Raw genomic sequence first — 20,087 nt, 5'->3', positions numbered from 1 at the left:
CTGAGTTTTTGCATATTGACTTTGTATCCTGTGCCATTGCTACATTCACTTATTAAGTTCTGGTAAGGATGCCTGGGTGGCTGAGTTGGTTGAGCGTCCGGCTTTGGTTTAGGTCATGATCTCATGGTTAGTGGGTTCGATCCCTGCATCAGGCTCTGTGCTGACAGCTAGCTCAGAGCCTGGAGCCTGTCTTCAGATTCTGTGTCTCCCTCTCTCTCTGACCCTCCCCTGCTCATGCTGTCTGTCTGTCTCTCTCTCTCTCTCACAAAAATAAAAAAAACATTAAAAAAATTAAATAAAATTCTGGTAGCTTTTTTGTGCATTTCCTTAAGATTTTCTACATCTGTAATTGTGTCATCTGCAAATACAGTTTTACTTTTTCCTTTATAGTTTTTATGCCTTATATTTCTTTTTCTTGCCTATTGCAATGGCTAGGACCTTTATAATAATGTTGAATAAAAGCGGTGAAAGTTGACATCATTGCTGTTGTTCCTGATCTTACGGGGAAATCAGTTAGTGTTATACCATTAAGTATGATATTACTCCGGTTTTTTTTTTTTTTGTAGATAGCCCCTGGGTTGTTTTACAATTTCCTCTTTATTTTTGGTTCTCAGAAACTTGACTTTATTGTATAGTTTTCTTTTTATATATTCTTCTTGAGAGTCTTGGATATGTGGGTGGTTTTTGAAAATTCTTGACTGTTACTGCTTCAAATATTCTGCCTCAATTTCTTCTTTCCTTTTTAGACTCTGCTTATATGAATTTGCTATTATACCAAGATCATATTTGTGCTGTTCCTTTTGTAAAAACTCTTCTTTCCTCTCTGTATTTCAGTTGGATAATTAAGAATTAAGGGGTGAACCCCTTATTAATACCTCTTCTAATAAGAAAAGACAGTTAATATTTTGTCTCTCCTACTGCTATCATCTGTCATTCTGGAAAAAATGATTCATTTGTTTATGTACTCTGCTCTATCAGTAGTCTGTAATCTCCTTGATGAAAGGAAATATTTTAAAACATTAACTGGAACTTTAAAAAGCCTTAAATTTCACTGTCATTTAGTGAATTAGATTTCAAAGTATTAATGACTATTGGCGTAAGAAATTAATCAAATATGTTCTTTAAATAAGTTTTAAAAATCTTTTAGTTTTAAAGTTTTACTGTTCTAAAACTTCTAAATTTTAGAAATTTGTATTGCTTTGCCAGTATTTACATATTTTATGTTAATATGTAAAATATTTGGTTAACAGTTTTTCTTTCATCTGGGTAATTACTTTATTTCCAATTAAAATTTTTTTAAAAGCTTAAAATGACTGTAATTGTTGTTTTTTAACATTGATTACCATTAGGCTGGGGATAGTATGTTATGTATTATGTTATATTATAGTATATATTATATTATATTGAAATAATTCATTTTGTCTTTTTTCTAATTTGCTAGAGGAATTCAATGATAGAATTTTGCGACCAGAGTTGTCAAATGATGAAATGCTGTCTCTTCATGAAGAGTTGCAGAAGATTTATAAAACATATTGTTTAGATGAAAGTATTGACAAAATTCGATTTGATCCCTTTATTGTAGAAGAGATTCAAAAAAGTAAGTCAAAGATGTTGATGAGAATATAGCCCATTTACCACTTTTAATGTTGTCAGAGTTTTTTCCTATATGCATCTAATAGATAAAAGCTTTGCTAAGAAATTTAGTCACAATTCACATAACTAACACTTGCTAGAACTTGTTCGGATTCCTCATCCTAATGTGATTTCTGTACTTTATAAGTGGATTTTCTGCAAAATATAGTTTTAGCACTGTTTGAATGCTCTTTCAGTGTCATTTTAAACTAATATGTAATGTATTTATGGTATTCATAGTTTCTACAATATAATTTTTTTAATAGTTGCTGAAGGCCCATATATAGATGTTGTGAAACTGCAAACTATGAGATGCCTTTTTGAAGCATATGAACATGTACTGTCTCTCTTGGAGAATGTGTTTACACCTATGTTTTGCCACAGTGATGAGGTAAGTCAAACTATTAATCTTGTTTGAGGATTTTTTTAATCTTTATTTTTGAGAGAGACAGAAACAGAGTGCAAATAGGGAAGGAGCACAGAGAGAGAGGGAGACACAGAATCCAAAGCAGGTTCCAGGCTCTGAGCTGTCAGCCTGACACTGGGCTCAAATTCATGAACCGTGAGATCATGACCTGAGCCATAGTCAATGGTTGACCAACTAAGCCACCCAGGTACCCCTCCTTCAAAATTTAATAGTGGCTTTGATACCAGTAGATGAGTGATTGAAAAAGCAAAATAAAAATAAAACATGATTAACCAGAAAGATGAATACTGAGTTTCACTACCTAAATTAATGGAGATTAGAAATTTATTGTAAAAATAATTCTTAGTACCAAAACCATATTTGTATATATATGATTAGGCAGGTGACTATGACCAAATAGATCCACCTGATTTGCCATATCCTGAGTGGCTTTGTAATGCTGTGGTGATGCAGAAACTCTATTCTTCTTTTATATGCATTATTACAGACATGTGGAAATTAAATGGCTTGAATATCTCTATTTGCAATATTTTAATCCTTAGTTTATTTGCCTATGGTGGTTTTCATTTATTTAAATTTTGTTTTCTTTAACCTGGAAAATAATAGGGTAAAGTAGCATTTCTAAATATAAAATAGTTTAATAAATCATAATTTTTTGAAGTATTTCAGGCAACTTTTAAGAGGTGCAGAATCACCAACACGCAATTCAAAATTGAACAGGTAAATGTATTAAGACATCTGTGTGGTGTGTTTTTTGTACTTGTTGATGTTAATCATTCTTGTGATAGTGTCTTTGTCTTTATTAGTTGTTTTTCTTTGACTGTGTGGTTCCATTGCTACATAAATAGACAAGACATTTTATTAAGTAGTTATGTAGTCATACTACATATAGTAACCTGAAAATGCCTGAAATTATTCTAGAAAAATTTAACAAGATACACATCATTGCCTTGCTAATATTATAATTAATACATATTAGTGCTTTATCACCTGCTTTATTAGATCCTGTGAACTACATGCATAAATGAAATCTGTAGATGACTCAGTTTTAGACAGGTTTTTTTTTTTCCCTCAGAGAATATTTTTTATTGGAGTACTTACTGGTTACAAATGTGGAGGGTTTTTTCTTCTTTGCCTTCTCTCTTTCTGTGCTGTTAAATAACCCAAAGAAATAACAGAAGAGAGCACTTTATCCATTTATAAACTGGATAGTTAATATCTGTTTTTCCTTACATTGTTATATGTACAAAATTGACACATAACAAATGTATAAATCCACAGAATAGGTACTCATTGCTCTCAAACCCTTGCAGTTTGAGCAAGACTATAGTAAATATATAAGTAAGTTGGAGATGTGGTATACAAAGATGGAAGGAAATAGGTCAGAAGCTAGAGTAGTTTTTTAGATAGTACAAGGAAAAATGTGAAAACTTTAGCCATGGGGGAAAATGTATTGCATTTTTTGACGTAACCAAGGGATGTAGAAACATTAGAATTTCTTGATTGTTGAATTTATGTATTTTAATCATGAAACATTGATTTAACAAAAATTCTATCCATGTTATTTAAAATAGCATACTTTACCCAATCCAAACATCTCTTCTTTGATTTGAATACTTTTTAAAGACTTTTATCCGATTTTCAAGTATCAGTTGAGAAACAGGTAGAATTTATTTCTGTTTATAGACCTAGGATATTTGGAGTGCTACAGTAGGATATTATTTTTAATCACTCTCCTTTCCAGGATGATGTAAGGGAAAGTGGTTCTTTCATCTTACAAGCCCACCGCATAGCTAAGTCATAACTTCAGAGGCAGAAAGCTTTCTGTGCCACCTTGAGATCATCTAGTTGTCTTCAACTTATTGCATAACTGTTATCTTTAAAATATAAACAGGAACAAAATATGGGTTCTTTTCATTCTGGGTACTGATTATGGTCTTTAAAAGTATGTTTTCCTTTACATGGACCTGGTTTTAATATAAACTGTCTTGTCAGGACTCTGCTTCTGTGGTACCTACTCATTTATCTATAGAGAATAAGTAAAAGATTATGTAACATTCTCTCATTGAAAACTTAGAGTAACATTGCCAGTTTGCTAGGTGACTTAAAGTATCTAAAATATTTATTCATATATTTTATGTCTGCATTCTATTTAATTATATTTTAAAAATAAAATTTTAATGTTAACCTTTTCGTTTTTTTCCATACTCAAAGAATAACTTGAAAAACTATATTTAGGGATTTTTTAACTTTGTTTCTTACCCTAAAAACCTACTTTTCAAAATACTCAAACTAAAGATGTGTGAAGCACACATAATTATATCTAATACAAATTTGAATATCATGTTGGAAAACATTGAGTTTGTCTTCTGTCTCAAGGTTTCAGTGACTTAGTCTCTTCATACTTTCTACCAGATCAAACAAATGGTATGCCTAAACGAAGGCAAAAAGTACAAAATTATTTCCTGACATATTCATTTAAGCACTTTTTTTTTTAATGATCTACAGTTCATATTCCCCAAGCCCCAAAAGAGCCATTGTGCTTTCTTTCCGTTATTATGTTATAAAAATTCTTTCTCTTTGAAAAGATGAATGCTCTCCACTTGTGTAACTTTTAAAGCTTTTAAATTTTGTTTTATATTCTGAAGTGAAACTTGTTTAATATCTGGGCTTTCTCTCTCTCCTTTCCTTATATAATTTCACCTATCTGTTACTGCAGAGGTAGCCTAAGTTTGGATGATTTTCGGTAAGTCTTGAGACAGCATGTGATTTTTTTCTGTATAAATTGTTTAAATTCTGAAAGTACGCCCAAAACAAAATACAACACAAAGGAAAAAAGGAAACACTGCTATTATTGCTAACTTGTATCAGCTATTTGGTATTACCTTTTAAAATTAGCCTCTGGGGCGCCTGGGTGGTTCAGGCAGTTAAGTGTCTTGACTTCTGCTCAGGTTGCTACCTGACGGTTTGTGGTTCCAGCCCCGCACTGGGCTCCATGCTGGCAGTGTGGGGCCTGCTTCTCTCTCTCCTCTTCCCCTTGCTTGTGTGTACCTGCTTTCTTTCTCTGTTTCTCTCTCTCAAAATAAATAAACTTAAAAAAATAATAAAATTAATCTCTAATTTGATTTTAGATATCTCCTTTTTGAAATAGCATGATAAATATGTCAGTTTAAAATAAAATGAAAAGTTAGTACCTAGTGTTCAAAGCTGTTGATTAGTTTTTTGGTTATTGGTTTTGTTAAATTACTCTTACTGATTAATTAATTAATTAATTATTTGAGAGAGAGAGAAATTGTGAGTGGAGGAGAGGGAGAGAGGAAGAGAGAATCTTAAGCAGACTCCATGCTCCGCAGGGAACATGGACCTGAGCTGAAATCAGGAGTCAGATGCTCAACTGACTGAGCCACCCAGCTGCCCCCTAAGTTACTTTCAGAATCACTTGTGTTTAAGGAACTTTATTTTTCAAAACAAGAGTATAATATTTCTGTATTTCTGGGGATAATCAGAAATGGGATACTTTAAATATTTTATATTTTTAAAAGCCCAGTTTTATATAATCTGTCTAGGCTCTAGAAACTAGAATAATCTCTCTGTATTCTAGATATTTTAATAGTACTTCATTATAACATTTTCATAATTGGTTTTGGAAATATTCTATCAAAGAGAATTGTGTTTACAGTCCTAGATTTTTTTTAAAACACCATATGCTTCTTTAAATAAAATAATCTTCTAGTTTACCCATTTTACTACTAATTACTTATTATCCAAGTTTTTTCAGTTTCAAAATAGGTTTGATTTTTTCCTTGGATGTGTATAAAATGCACGTCACTAATGTACTAGATATATTTAAAACTTGATCAACTTATTTTAGTTTCGGTAACTGTAGCATTATTTCAATAAATAAGTTTTGCTTGTAGAAATAGTAGGTATCCATTAAATTAAACATTCAAAACAAACTTTTTTGGATTTTAAAATAGTCATTTTTTATTTGGGTATCAGTTGTATGGGCAGCATTACATAGTGAGCAGGAGTTTTAAATTGAATAAAAGTTCTGTTTTTCTTTGTTGAAATATGGGACAGTGGACTGTAATGGTGGGAGGAAATTTTTGCTGTTTTTTGGATTATTGTTTGTTGTTGCTTTCCAACTATTTCTGCTTTTAGAAGTTCACTTTTGACAAAAAAATTACAAAACCAACATTCACTACATATGTGGCAGAGCAGGCTGCTTCTATAGGCTACATTTGCTTTTGTCCTTATGTTTATTTGCTCATCCTTCTCTTTGGCATTTTATCTTTTTGTTAATTTGAAGTCAGGTAAGATGCACTTTCTACTTCATTCCTCTTTTGAGTATTTATAGGAATAATATAAAGTTGAAATTTGCTTAAAAATTTTCAGTCATAGAAGACAGGATTTTTTTTGTTGTTAATTTCTCTCTAAAAATGGGACTCCCATGGGTACCCGAGTGGATCAGTCAGTTAATCATCCGAGTTGGGCTCAGGTCATGATATGGTGGTCTATGAGTTCTAGCCTGACATTGGTCTCTGTGCTGACAGCTCAACCTGGAGCCTGCTGATTCTGTGTCTCCATCTCTGTCTGCCCCTCCCCTGTTTGAGCTCTTTCCCACTCCCCTCCTCAAAAATGAACAAACATTAACAAAATTTAAAAAAAAAAAGACTGATGTCATAGATTTATATATTTTTCTGTTTTACTATGTTATTTTAGGGGATACATCTAAATGGATACATTGTTTTGAATGTTGGTCTCAATACATTTTTAGTTCTAAAGTTGTATGGCAGTAAGAACTATGTACCACTAGGGGGCTCTAATCTTTTAAACATTGTAGCTCAGTTAATGTTTTAAAGTTACGTGGGCAAATTCCAAATGTTTATTTTTTTAACATTAATTTATTGTGATTTTGAGAGAGAGAGACAGCATGAGTTGGGAAGGGGCAGAGAGAGGGAGAGAGAGTTCCACGCGGGCTCTGGCTGCCAGCTCAGAGCCTGACATGCAACATGAACTCATGAAACCATGCGATCATGACACTTAACTGACTGAGTCACCCAGGTGCCCAATTCCAAATGTTTATTGATAAATATTGTCCCATTTATTCATACCCCCAAATTAAACCTTAAAATGTTCTGTCACTTTTGGCTTCTGGGATATTGGGACTTGATCTAGCTGACTAAGAACTCGGAAAAGTTATGTTAGCTGTACCTTCAGTTTACTCTTTTCACATATATTTTAATTATTGTTAACTCTAAACTAGACCATCATGATAATTTGCTGTGTACTTGATACGCTTTTGTTTAATATTTAGGAGCACACAGAAAAGAGGAGAATCATTTGGAATCAGCAGAATAGGTAGCAAAATTAAAGGAGTATTCAAAAGTACCACAATGGAGGGAGCTATGTTGCCTAATTATGGGTTAGCCGAAGGTGAAGATGACTTTGTAAGTACAAATTCTTCAGTTTGATGTATGTATAACTTCAGACCTACAATGGCATGAAAAATTCGATATGCTTACTTTCTATTTTCCCTCTTCTTTATTTTACTTATTTCAGACTTCCTTATTTTTTTCATTAGTTATTATAGTTTTATGGTGCTAACCTAATTGGTAAAGTTTCTGAGCACTAAGTTAACTACGTGTTAAGGCCAGAATGGTTTCTGTTGAGCTGAGATAGTTCTAAAAGTCAAACAACTTACCATCCTTTGGTTAGGCTTTTACTGTGTATCCTCATCTTCTCTCTTCCCAGCCATATGGTCCAGGCAAACAGAACTGTTGATAAATGTTCTGCCCTGAATGTGGTGTTCCAACTCATGCCCTTGCTGCTCAAACTGTGGTTAGTACATCAGCAGCATGAGCAGTACCTGGGAGCTTCTTATAAATGCAGAATGTCTGGTTTCATCCTAGACCTACTAAATCAGTTTGTGTTTTATAAGATTCCCAGTTGATCTATATGCACATTAAACCCACCATGGTATTTTATTTCTGTGATTTTTGCACATGCTGTCCTTAAAATGCCCTACCTGTATATGTACCTAGAAAGTTCATACTTAACTTTCAGAATCCAGCCTCTCCCCTAAAAACCTTTACTTGGGTCCCCAAGTGGAATTATGCCCATTAATAGATCATCTGTTAAAACTTGTACCATATAGTGTATTTGAAATGATCTGTTTATGATTGTTTTCCAAGCCAATTATTTCTGTAAAGACAGATATTGTCTCATTTATGCTTTTTATTTAACAAATCTTTACTAAATAGAGTTCCTGTATCCTTATTTTGCCCATTAATGACTCTGAACTCTGGAGATAAAATGATTAACAGAGAAACTTTCCCCTTCAGAGATTCACTAACCTGGATATAAAAGGGATGAATAATATTGATTGGGGGGCACCTGGGTGGCTCAGTCGGTTAAGCATCTGACTTCAGCTCAGGTCATGATCTCACGGTTTGTGGGTTCGGGCCCCGCGTCAGGCTCTGTGCTGACAGTTCAGGGCCTGGAGCCTGTCTTTGGATTCTGTGTCTCCCTCTCTCTCTGATCCTCCCCTGCTCACGCTGTCTCTCTCTTTCTCAAAAATTAATAAAACATTAAAAAAAATAGTGATTGGATTGGCAATGACCAAGAAGGAATGGGGGAAGAAAGGAATAAATTAACCCAGTTTTTCTTGGTGTGTTTTCCTTTTGACCTCTGTTGCATTGCAGTGATGAATTATTAAGGAGATTCATTGCTTTTTCGTAGTTTAAGTGGAAAAAAACCTTTATTTTTTTTTTTCCTTCTTAGGTAATCCAAATTCAACATTTTTTTTTCTGTTTATACACCCCCCCCTTTTCTTTTTAATGTTTGTTTATTTTGAGAGAGAGAGTGAGCATGAATGGGAAAGGGGCAGAGAGCGAGGGAGAGAGAGAATCCTACATGGGGCTAGATCTCACAAACCGTGAGATCATGATCTAAGCCGAAATCAGGAGTTACATGCTTAACTGACTAAACCACACAGGTGCCCTTGCCCCTTGTTTTTTTCTTAAAAGTGTGGGTAGAAGAAAGACCAGAGGAAGCAGTCTTTTTGCAAAATGATGCTTATATACATTTTTAAATTTTAAGTATATTATAGTCCCAATTTGCTAATAATATGGAAAAATGGAAACAAATTTAAAATCACCCTTAGTCATACCACCCAGTAACTGCTTTTGTTAACAATTTGGTGATTTTCATTTTTAAAAAATACCTTTCCTTTCTCATCCACATAGATTAGGATACATCATGCATATGGCTTGTCATCCCACTTTGTCCCCACTTAATACAACAGAAGCATTTGCCCATATTATTGTGAGCTTTTTAAAACATAATTTTTGTTCAGGAAGATGTACTTTTTATTTTTTGTTCTGCCCAATACCTGAAATATAAGCTGGGCTTTGTTTTTTTTTTTTTTTTTTTTTTTGGTGCTTCAGGAATAGGATAATCTTCAAAAAGGTGAGAGTTCTGTTTTGTAGTGGCCCAAGGAAGAAGAAAATTCATGATTTGGAAGCAAAGATAGTGATAATGGAAAGTAGGAAAAGAAAGCAAACTAACCTCTAATATTCTGAAAAGTAAAGGTAGGGGTGAAAAGCTGTTGGCCCAGACCAAGACATTTAAGATTCTATAGAGAGCACTGTGCTAGTTTCATTTCATTTCTTTTTCTTTTTTAAGTTTGTTTATTTAAGTAATCTCTGCCCCTAGTGTAGGGCTCCAACTCCTGACCGTGAGATCAGAGGCACATATTCTTCCAACTGAGCCAGCCAGTTCTTAGCTAGTTCTTAGCTATGGAACCTTGTCTTGTTCAGAAGTTTAGGGGGAACTCTCACTGCCAAGCTAAAGGTGCTTTGTGATTCCAATATGGGACCTGGAAGACATTTTCTTCTGTTTATTTTTATTTATTTTATTTATTTATTTATTTATAATAAAAACAGTTTTTAATAGTTTATTGTCAAGTTGGTTTCCATATAACACCCAGTGCTCTTTTCCACAAATGCCCTCTTCCATGACCATCACCTCCCTTCCCCCTTCCCCCACCCCCTTCAGCCTCAGTTTGTTTTCAGTATTCAAGAGTCTCTCATGATTTGCCTCCCTCCCTCTCCCTTACTCTTTCCACCACTTCCCCTCCCCAAGGTCCTCTGTTAAGTTTCTCCTGTTAGACCTATGAGTGCAAACATATGGTGTCTGTCCTCCTCTGCCTGACTTATTTCGCTTAGTATGACACCCTCGAGGTCCATCCACATTGCGACGAATGGCCAGATTTCATGCTTTCTAATTGCCATGTAGTATTCCATTGTATATATAAACCACATCGTCTTGATCCATTCATCAGTTGATAGACATTTAGGCTCTTTCCATGATTTGGCTATTGTTGAAAGTGCTGCTATGAACATTGGGGTACATGTGCTCCTAAAAAACAATTTTTTAACATTTATTTATTTTTGAGAGAGACAGAGCGTGAGCAGGGGAAGGACAGAGAGAGCGGGAGACAGAATCTGAAGCAGGCTCCAGGTTCTGAGCTAGCTGTCAGCACAGAGCCTGACGTGGTGCTCGAACCCACAAACTGTGAGATGATGACCTGAGCTGAAGCTGGATGCTTAACTGACTGAGACACCCAGGCGCCCCAACATTTTCTTTCAGAAACCTTGATGTGATCATTTGGTGGCAGTACTGCCTCGCTATATGTCCTTGGGTAAATTGCTTACTTTTATTGTGATTTCGTTTCCTCACATGTGAAATGGGGATGATAGTATCAAACTTATAACTTACATAAGAGTGTTGTGAGGATTAAATAAGTAGTATGTACGACGCATTTAGAACAGTGCCTAGCATATAGTTAGCACAGTAAGCAGTATACAGTATTATAATAGCATTGGATCTCCTAAATATATGAATGTAAATTATGAGATAGACATATGTATGCTAACCTGGGAACCAAAGTCCACTGCTTGTGATTGAGTCTATATGAAAATGTATGTATCTGTCCAAGTTCAGAACTGATTTGCAAATTAACTTCTGGAATATAATATGCCCAATGTTACATTGGTAGTTATCTCCATATAGGAAAATATAATAGAATGTTAATATTTTTCAAGGTAATAGAGGCACATATTTTTGCCTTTTATCCTCTGCTGCCTTATTCTCCATTCTCTTTGTTGAGGGAAGATCTATTTGAAAACAGAAGTACCTGGTTTTCCTTTTCATAAAATTTTGGTTTATAATATTTACTTACTTTCAAATAATATCATATAACATCAAAATTCTTTCAAGAAATAAATATTTCTATAAATAGATTAATTCTCTGAATAATATAGAGATTACTCATTAAGTTTTTTTGATAAAAACATCATTTAGATGGTAGCAGTAATAGTAATACATTTTAAACATGTTGCCCTTTGTTTCACTGATATTTTTATGTTGCTAAGAATTGTGTTCTCCCATTTTCTTTCTTAGATTGATTTTTGGGGAACTTTTTATTTAAGAATGTCTACTTCTAAAAAATTTTTTAATTATTTTTTAATTTTAAGTATTTTTATTTATTTTTGAGAGAAAGAAAGACAGACAGAGAAAGACACAGCATGAATGGGAGAGGGGTAGAGAGAAAGGGAGATACAGAATCTGAAGCAGGCTCCAGGCTTTGAGCTGTCAGCACAAAACCCAGTGTGGGGCTTTAACTCTTGAACATTGAGATCATGACCTAAGTCGGACACTTAACTGACTGAACCATCCAGGCACCCCAAGAATGTATATATTTTTTTAAAGTAATCTCTGTGCCCAGCGTGGGGCTTGATCTCATGACCCTGAGATCAGGGGTTCCATGCTCCACCAACTGGGCTAGCTAGGTACCCCAAGAATATCTATTTTTTTGGCGTTTAGTCAACTTGTTAAATTATCTGTCATTTTATTATTGATTTACCCTTCTGATAATTCAGAAGCTGAATTCATTAACAAAAATACAGTTGTAATAGCCATTTTAATTTAATGAAGTTGAAACAGTTTTTCTTCCTTCCTTTTTGTATGTGTGGTTTTAGAACATGTTTAAATTTTTATTTTTTTATTATTTTTTATTTATTTTTAAAAAGACACATTTATTCAGCATCATGATTAGACTATTACATTTAGTGATCAACAGCATGGGTGCAAAAAAAAAAACTACATTAAAACCCTTTGTTGGAATGCTTTACACTTTCCACAGAACAGAAACTAAAATAACCTGTTATACAATTAGTCACAAATACACTCCTCGACTTTTTTTGCCCATACACATGAGTATTGTCTAAAACATGTCTTCTTTGTAGCAGCGAGGCCCTGCCACCACTGTGCCTGGCTGAGCTCACAAATCTGTTGTAACCTGTAGCTTCCCTGTCACTTCTCTAGCTCTCCTCTCCTGCTAAGCTTATTTTCCTGGGAGTAATTAAAACCTGCCACTGCCAGCAGGAGCAGTAGCTGTAGAAGTGGCAGGTTTTAATAGCCACTTGGTTTCATGGTTTGGCAAACACTGGCCTCCACCAGCATAGGGGCCAGAGCTTCTGCCTTTAAGATTTCCTTTTTTCATGGGTCCACAATTTGAAGATTGATTACTGTAATTGCCAAAATCTTTATAGCTTCCACCACCTCTACAGTTGCTTCCATCGTTACCAAATCCGTTATAGCCATCCCACTGCCGCCATATCCATCACCACCTCGACTGCCACCAAAGTCACCACGCTCACTAAGTTTCCTCCACGACCAAAGTTGTCATTCCCACCAAAACCACCTCACGACCACCACCAAAGTTTCCAGAACCACTTTGACCTCTTTGGCTGGAGGAAGCACCAGCCATCTCTTGTTTAGATAAAGCCTTCCTTACTTCACAGTTTGGCTGTTCACAGTATGGTATTTTTGAATGACAGTCTTGTCTACAGAGTCACAGTCATCAAATGGTACAAAAGCAAAGCCTCTCTTTTTGCCAGTGCCTGGGTCAGTCATGATTTCAGTCACTTCAGTTTTCCCATACTGTTCAAAATAATTTCTTTATGTTCTTTAGTGTCTTCTTTAATGCCACCTTTAAAAATCTTTTTCAGAGTTAAGTGGGCACTGGGTCTTTGAGAATTTTCTCTTGAGACAGCCCTCTTTGGTTCTACAACTCTTCCATCCACCTTGCATTCACGGCGGCATCCACCTCCTCCACATGACAAACCCAAAGCCTCTGGAGCATTTGGTGTTTGGATCTCTCATTACACACAATCCGCAAGCATTCCCCATTGCTCAGAATGGCTCCTCAGACTCTTATTGATTGTTTCAAAGCTCAAATTTCTGATGACAAGCTTCTGCAGCTGTTCAGGCTCTTTGGGAGACTCTGACTTCGACATGACGGTGGTGGGATGGGAGACTTCAACAATGCTTACTTGGCGGCATCCATGGGCAGAAAGAGAAGCTAAAATTTCTTTTTAAAAATAATTGTTTTTCAAGTAATACTTTAAAATATTATTTTAAACATTTATATTACAATTTTAGAACCTTAATTCTGTGGAGGTGGATCCCTTTTAGGCCATTAAAAATTTTTTTTTTTACCTTTTCCACAGTTTTAAAAATACTGACTTGGAATAAATACTTTCATTGGATTACATTCCCAGAAATGGAATTAAAGATCTTCCTTAGTTTACAATGGGATTACATTCTGATAAACCCATTATAAGTTGAAAGTAACCTACTTTAAGCAGGCCCAGAACACTTACATTAGCCTGCAGTTGGGCAAAATCATCCGACTCAAGGCCTGTTGTATAAGGTGTTGAATGTCTCATGTAATTTATTGAATACTGTACTGTAAGTAAAACACAATGGTTATATAGTGTATTGATTATTTACCTTTGTGATTGAGTGGCTGACTGGGAGATGTTACTGCCGCTGCCCAGCATCATAAGAGAATACCATATTGCACACTGTTATCTTGGGAAACGATAAAACTTCAAAGTATAATGGGGCTCCTGGGGCTCAGTTGATTAAGCATTTGACTCTTGATTTTGGCTCAGATCATGATCTCATGGTTCATGAGTTCAAGCCCTACATCATGCCCTATCCTGACAGCCTAGGGCCTGCTTGGGACTCTTTGTCCCACTCTCTCTGTTCCACTGCCTCCCCCGCTTGTACTCTCTCTCTCTCAAATAAACACAAAACTTAAAAATTTTTAAATTTTTAAAAATTCAAAGTATAGTTTCTACTGAATGCATATTGCTTCTGCATCATGGTAAATTTGAAAAATCATAGGTTGAAGTACTTAAGTCAGTGACCATCTGTACTTAGTTGAAACTGTTTTTTGGCTGTTTCTAAATACATGTTGTCAAAAGAAAAAATACCAGCACATTAATTTTTTTCTTCTTATTACCAAAGTTAAATATTTTTTATACTTAATGTGTTTCCAATATCTTTAGTCTCTGAGGTGCCTATTTTCTCTTTTCTATGGAATTTGCACATATAGGTGATATGACAAAACCTGGAGTTAATGCTAGTAACTTACTAGTTTTAATTTTTATCAGTATATTTTTAATAGAAAAATTGGTATCACTTCATTTCAGAAGTATTAGAAAATTATGTAATTTATATGGACACATTTTTTATAGTTGTGTTTTGTATGCTATAGGTGTAAAGGACCTGGAAATAGTAAATTTTTTTCTGATTATTTTTTTTCCAGATAGAAGAAGGTATTGTTGTAATGGAAGATGATTCTCCAGTGGAAGCTGTGAGCACACCTAATACTCCCCGAAACCTTGCTGCATGGAAAATCAGCATTCCATATGTAGACTTTTTTGAAGATCCTTCCTCTGAAAGGAAGGAGAAAAAGGAGAGAATACCTGTGTTTTGTATTGATGTTGAAAGAAATGATAGAAGAGCAGGTAGGAAGATCTCTGAATACCTTTTTTAAAAGGTGCCAATCAGTCTGTTATTTATCAGGAATGATAAACATTTTGCCATTTCTAACTATTGAGTATGACTGCATATCCAAAAAATAAGTGTGTGGAGGCGCCTCGTTGGCTCAGTTGGTTGAACGTCTGACTTTGGCTCAGGTCATGATCTCATGGTTCATGAGTTTCGAGACCCGCATCTGTTGTCAGTGCAGAGCCTGCTGGGGGATCTTCTGTCCCGGTCTCTCTCTGCCCCTTCCCAGCTCGTGCTCTCTCTCTCAGAAATAAACCTTCAAAAGCTAAGTGTCTGAACAGAAGATTGCATGAAAACGTAGGCTTTTCTAGGTTATCTCTAGTACCACTTAACTAATTAGTTTGTTCAGCCAATGCATATTGAGTAGATACCTGTGAACACCTACGATTCAGCAAGGCATTTTATGTAATGTTTTTTTAATGGTTTTGCTGCCATCATTAGCCATTATACTTAATTGACTATTAGTAACACAGAGCATTATATCAGCTATAATACCAATTTCATTAAGACAGCATTTCTCCTTCTCCATTGTTGTGGGCTAATTAGAATATATAAAAATGTGATAAAACACAATGTGAGAAGTTTTCATCATGTTTTCCTATCTTTTTTCTTTTGGTTGTTTCAGGTGTGGACTAACAGATATAGGTGTAAATAGCATCCATGGTGAAGTAACAGTCACCACCCTGGGTTTTGTCCAAGAAGTAGGGCATTCAGTGTAAGCAAAAGCACATCAAATTTGTACACATTTTGGGAATGATGAACAGAAAGATAAAATTGAGTTCAGGAAGAGGGAACTGTTTGTGGTGAAAGAAGGAAAGAAAATGTCAGTGTTAGGAAATGGTTTTGAGAGAGGACTGATGACGTGTTACAGCATGAAGGTCAGTGCTAATAATTCCTCTTGTTCGTTTTTCTTTTTTTAATTTAAAAATGTTTGTGTTCTTTCTTTAAAAGTTATTTTAATGTTTGTTTATTTTTGAGCGAGAGAAAGAGAGTGTGAGCAGGGGAGGGGCAGAGAGAGAGGAAGACAGAGAATCTGAAGCAGGCTTCAGGCTCCGAGCTGTCAGCACAGAGCCTGACATGGGGCCCAAACCCACAAACCACAGGATCATGACCTGAGCTGTAGTTGGAAACTTAACCAGTTGAACCACCCAAGCACCCTTAATTATTTGTTCTTGAGAGAGACAGAGAGAGTGAGAGTGAGAGAAAGTTGTGCAAGGACAGAGAGAGAAAATCCCAAACAAGCTCTGTACTCTGTGCTGAGCCTGACACAGGGCTCAGTCCCACAGCCCTGGGATCATGACTCGAGCCGAAATCAAGAGGCAGATGCTAAACTCTCCGAGCCACCCCAGTGCCCCTAATTTTTATTCTCAGTAACTTAGGGCACAGTGAGGTTATTTAGTTCACTTAGTAAATGGGGAAACTGGGATTGGAATAGGCAGTCTGACCCGAATCATTCTGTAAACCATTACTTTGTGCTATTCAATTTGGTAGCCACTAGCCACATGTACCAGTTAAAATTAAATTATATTAAAATTTAATTCCTTACTTTCAATAGCCACATTTCAAGTGATCGATAAGTACATGTGGCTAATATCTACTATATTAATGCAGATAATAGAGAACATTTTCAGAATTGCAGATAGTTCTGTTTGTGCTATTTTATATTGTATTAGATCAGGACAATTGGTAAATATTTGAGGGATCCAAAATTGATGACAAGTTTTTATGAGATACATCTTTTATTTCTGTGACATTTAAAAATCATAACTACATAATTGAAAATTCTGTCAGCTCTATGATTCTGTTATAGAAAAATGTGTTTTGAGATAACTTCATAAATAGGTGAAATTTATCAGTCCCTTAAATTTAAAATTAAAATATGGGGTAAAATATGTTAATGTGAGATTAAGAAATAATAAATTATTAAGACTGGAATAATTTCTAATAGTAGTTTTTAACATTATTTATTACTTACTGTTTATCCATTCAATTTACAGTTGGGCATGAGCCTGAACATTGGTCTGTCTATAGAAGATATCTTGAATTCTATGTACTTGAATCAAAACTAACAGAGTTTCATGGTATGTTGTCCTTTTTTATATAAAACATTACATTTTAGTATTAGCTTTTTTTTTTAATGTTTTTATTTATTTTTGAGAGAGAGAGAGAGAGAGAGACAGCATGTGCAGGGGAGGGTCAGAGAGAGAAGGAGTCACAGGATTTGAAGACAGGCTCCAGACTCCGAGCTAGCTGTCAGCACAAAGCCTGACGCAGGGCTTGAACCCACGAACCGTGAGATCATGACCTGAGCCGAAGTCGGCCGACTGAGCCACCCCAGTATTAGCTTTTTTAAAGAAGCTGTTGAACTAGATTAATGTTTTTATTTTAAGTAATTATACTAGGAAGTGTAACAGTTAACACTTGGTATACACTGCTCTTAATATAGGAATGTACTGTTTTTATCTTATTTCTGGCTTACAGATATTTTGAAAGTTTTTACAGTACATGTTTATCACTTATTTATTTATCAATATTTTTTTAAATACTCATTTATTTTTGAGAGAGACAGAGCATGAGCAGGGGAGGGGCAGAGAGAGAGAAAGGGAGACAGAATCTGAAGCAGGCTCCAGACTCTGAGCTGTCAGCACAGAGCCCAACACGGGGCTCAACTCACAAACTATGAGAGCATGACCTGAGCTGAAGTCAGAAACTTAACTGACTGAGTCACCCACGTGCCTCAATACTATTAAAATTTAAAAGATAGTTATTCTTTAATTGTATTGTAGGAAAGGTTCTCCAGTTTAATTTTTATTTCCGTGTGGCAGAGAATTTAAACCAGACATTTCGGAGTTGCTCTGTTCTTTTCCTACCATCTTTCTTGAAAAATTTGTTTGCGCTGCATCACGGTAAATGTTTTGATTCAGCTCTTAGATTTAGGTATGAAAACAAAACTTGTAGTGTAGTATCTCTTTTAAGGATAGATCAATCAGAAAAGGAGAGCACGTTCCTTTCTTTCTTTTTTTTCCCTAAACGTAAGGGCCCTGAGAAAACTCAGGTGTCCTTTCTATTGTTTTTAATTTACTTTTTTTAACATACATCCAAGTTAGTTAGCATATAGTGCAACAGTGATTTCAGGAGTAGATCCCTTAATGCCCCTTACCCATTTAACCTATCCCCCCTCCCACAACCCTTCCAGTAACCCTCTCTTTGTTCTCCATATTTAAGAGTCTCTTATGTTTTTGTCCTCCTCCCTGTGTTTATATTATTTTTGTTTCCCTTTCTGTATATTCGTCTATTTTATATCTTAAACTCCTCATATGAGTGAAGTCATATGATATGTCTTTCTCTGACTAATTTCACTTAGCATGATACCCTCTAGTTCTATCCACATAGTTGCAAATGCAAGATTTCATTCTTTTTGATTGCTGAGGGTATACACACACATATATATATACCACATCTTCTTTATCCATTCATACATTGATGGGCATTTGGGCTCTTTCTGTACTTTGGCTATTGTTGATAGCGCTGCTGTAAACATTGGGGTGCATGTGTCCCTTTGAAACAGCATACCTGTGTCCCTTGGATAAATACCTAGTAGCACTTTTCTTTTTTCAGTTCTTTTCACCTCTCAGTCTCTTATCTATTTATTTTAGTTAATATCAGGGATGTAGTTATAAAGTATTTCTAGTCATTTTGTGTGAATCTTTTTCTTTTAGACCAGCTTTGTGGAGTATCCCTGATTCAAATTCAGGTTGGTTCTCTATTGAGGACAGGAACGTTTTTTACCCTTTACTAAGAGCAAAGCCCATGATAAAGAGATTATAGGAAGGTAAAACATACAAGGTCCCACTCCAAACTTTTTGCTTAGGTTTTGAATTTGTACTTCTCTTTAAAAGGTTTTCTCTTAGTGCGCCTGGGTGGCTCAGTTGATTGAGTGTCTGACTCTTGATTTCAGCTCAGCTTATGATCCCAGGATCGTGGGATTGAGCCCTACATCGGGCTCCAAATGCTTAGGATTCTCTTCTCTTTCTCCCTCTGCCCCCCTCCCCTGCTTGCTTGCTCGCTCGCTCTCTCAATAAATAAACAAAATAAAATAAAATAAAATAAAATAAAATAAAATAAAATAAAACAAAATAAAATGTTTTCCTTGTTTCTGCCAGTCTTGTGCAATGTCATTCTTGTTCTTTCTTTGAGAAGTTTTCCTTTGGATTTAGAGTTGAGAGAAGATCATTTATTCTATACTTTAAAGTCCTGGGTCAACCTAAGTTGGGTCCCAACAGTATTTTTCTTTTTTGGTATTTAAATTTCCAGTCAGGGGTGCCTGGGTGGCTCAGTCGGTTAAGCCTCCGACTTCGGCTCAGGTCAGATCTCACGTTCGTGGGTTCCAGCCCCCATTAGGCTCTGCACTGACAGCTGGCTCAGAGCCTGGAGCCTGCTTCCGGTTCTGTCTCCTTCTCTCTTTGCCCCTCCCCCTCTCCTGCTCTGTCTCTGCCTGTATCAAAAATAAATAAAACATTAAAATAAATAAATAAATAAATAAATAAATAAATAAATTTCCGATCAGCCCTATTAGAGAAAACATGTCCATGGTTTTTAAATTTTGTTTTTTTGTTTTTAAGTATGTATAGTATTGGCAAAATGCTGCCTTTTTCCCCAGGAGACAGTAGGTATTTCCTTGTAAGATTTTATTTACTAGAAGCCCACCAACTTCAAAATAATCTCATGGTAAGTTTTTGAAGCTTTTTTACTTGTATAGAAGGATTAAATAAGTCTGTGTCCATGAAGAGTTGGTGATATTTTGGATATCTGTATATTCAGTTTCTTTGGTCTGGATTTTTGACTTGGAGCTCATGGATTTTGTTAAGATTACTTAAAAGATAATGCCACATCTCTGTAAGAGAGCATTGTGAATCTTATTTTGCCATAGTAGATTGTAAATTAGGTTTTTAAGCTAGTAGCAGAACATAGTAATAACATATATATATTAATTTCAGGCACATTTCCTGATGCCCAGCTTCCTTCCAAGAGGATCATTGGCCCCAAAAATTATGAATTCTTAAAGTCAAAGAGAGAAGAATTTCAGGAATATCTACAGGTA

General features: G+C 35.3%; 1 protein-coding gene and 1 pseudogene across 6 annotated transcripts in view; one reads left to right on the top strand and one right to left on the bottom strand.

Annotated features, from left to right (window-relative positions):
• The window catches only part of SNX14 (sorting nexin 14), an 83,699-nt gene that overhangs the window by 49,339 nt on the left and 14,273 nt on the right, over positions 1 to 20,087 (top strand). For 4 of the 6 annotated variants that reach the window (XM_029944194.1, XM_029944196.1, XM_029944193.1 and 1 more), the window contains 8 exons: positions 1,442 to 1,597; positions 1,899 to 2,023; positions 2,721 to 2,779; positions 4,779 to 4,805; positions 7,377 to 7,509; positions 14,742 to 14,943; positions 16,984 to 17,067; positions 19,984 to 20,084. In XM_029944194.1, coding sequence (XP_029800054.1) covers positions 1,442 to 1,597; positions 1,899 to 2,023; positions 2,721 to 2,779; positions 4,779 to 4,805; positions 7,377 to 7,509; positions 14,742 to 14,943; positions 16,984 to 17,067; positions 19,984 to 20,084 — 887 coding nt within the window. The remainder of the gene's footprint in view (positions 1 to 1,441; positions 1,598 to 1,898; positions 2,024 to 2,720; positions 2,780 to 4,778; positions 4,806 to 7,376; positions 7,510 to 14,741; positions 14,944 to 16,983; positions 17,068 to 19,983; positions 20,085 to 20,087) is intronic. The other 2 variants (XM_029944198.1, XM_029944197.1) reach the window with 1 other exon arrangement.
• On the bottom strand, positions 12,486 to 13,422 carry LOC115296382 (annotated as a pseudogene).

Source organism: Suricata suricatta, chromosome 7 (assembly GCF_006229205.1).
Source record: "Suricata suricatta isolate VVHF042 chromosome 7, meerkat_22Aug2017_6uvM2_HiC, whole genome shotgun sequence".
NCBI lineage: Eukaryota > Metazoa > Chordata > Mammalia > Carnivora > Herpestidae > Suricata > Suricata suricatta.
The sequence above is the reverse complement of the archived record's forward strand: the minus strand, read 5'-3'. Positions and strand labels throughout refer to the sequence as shown.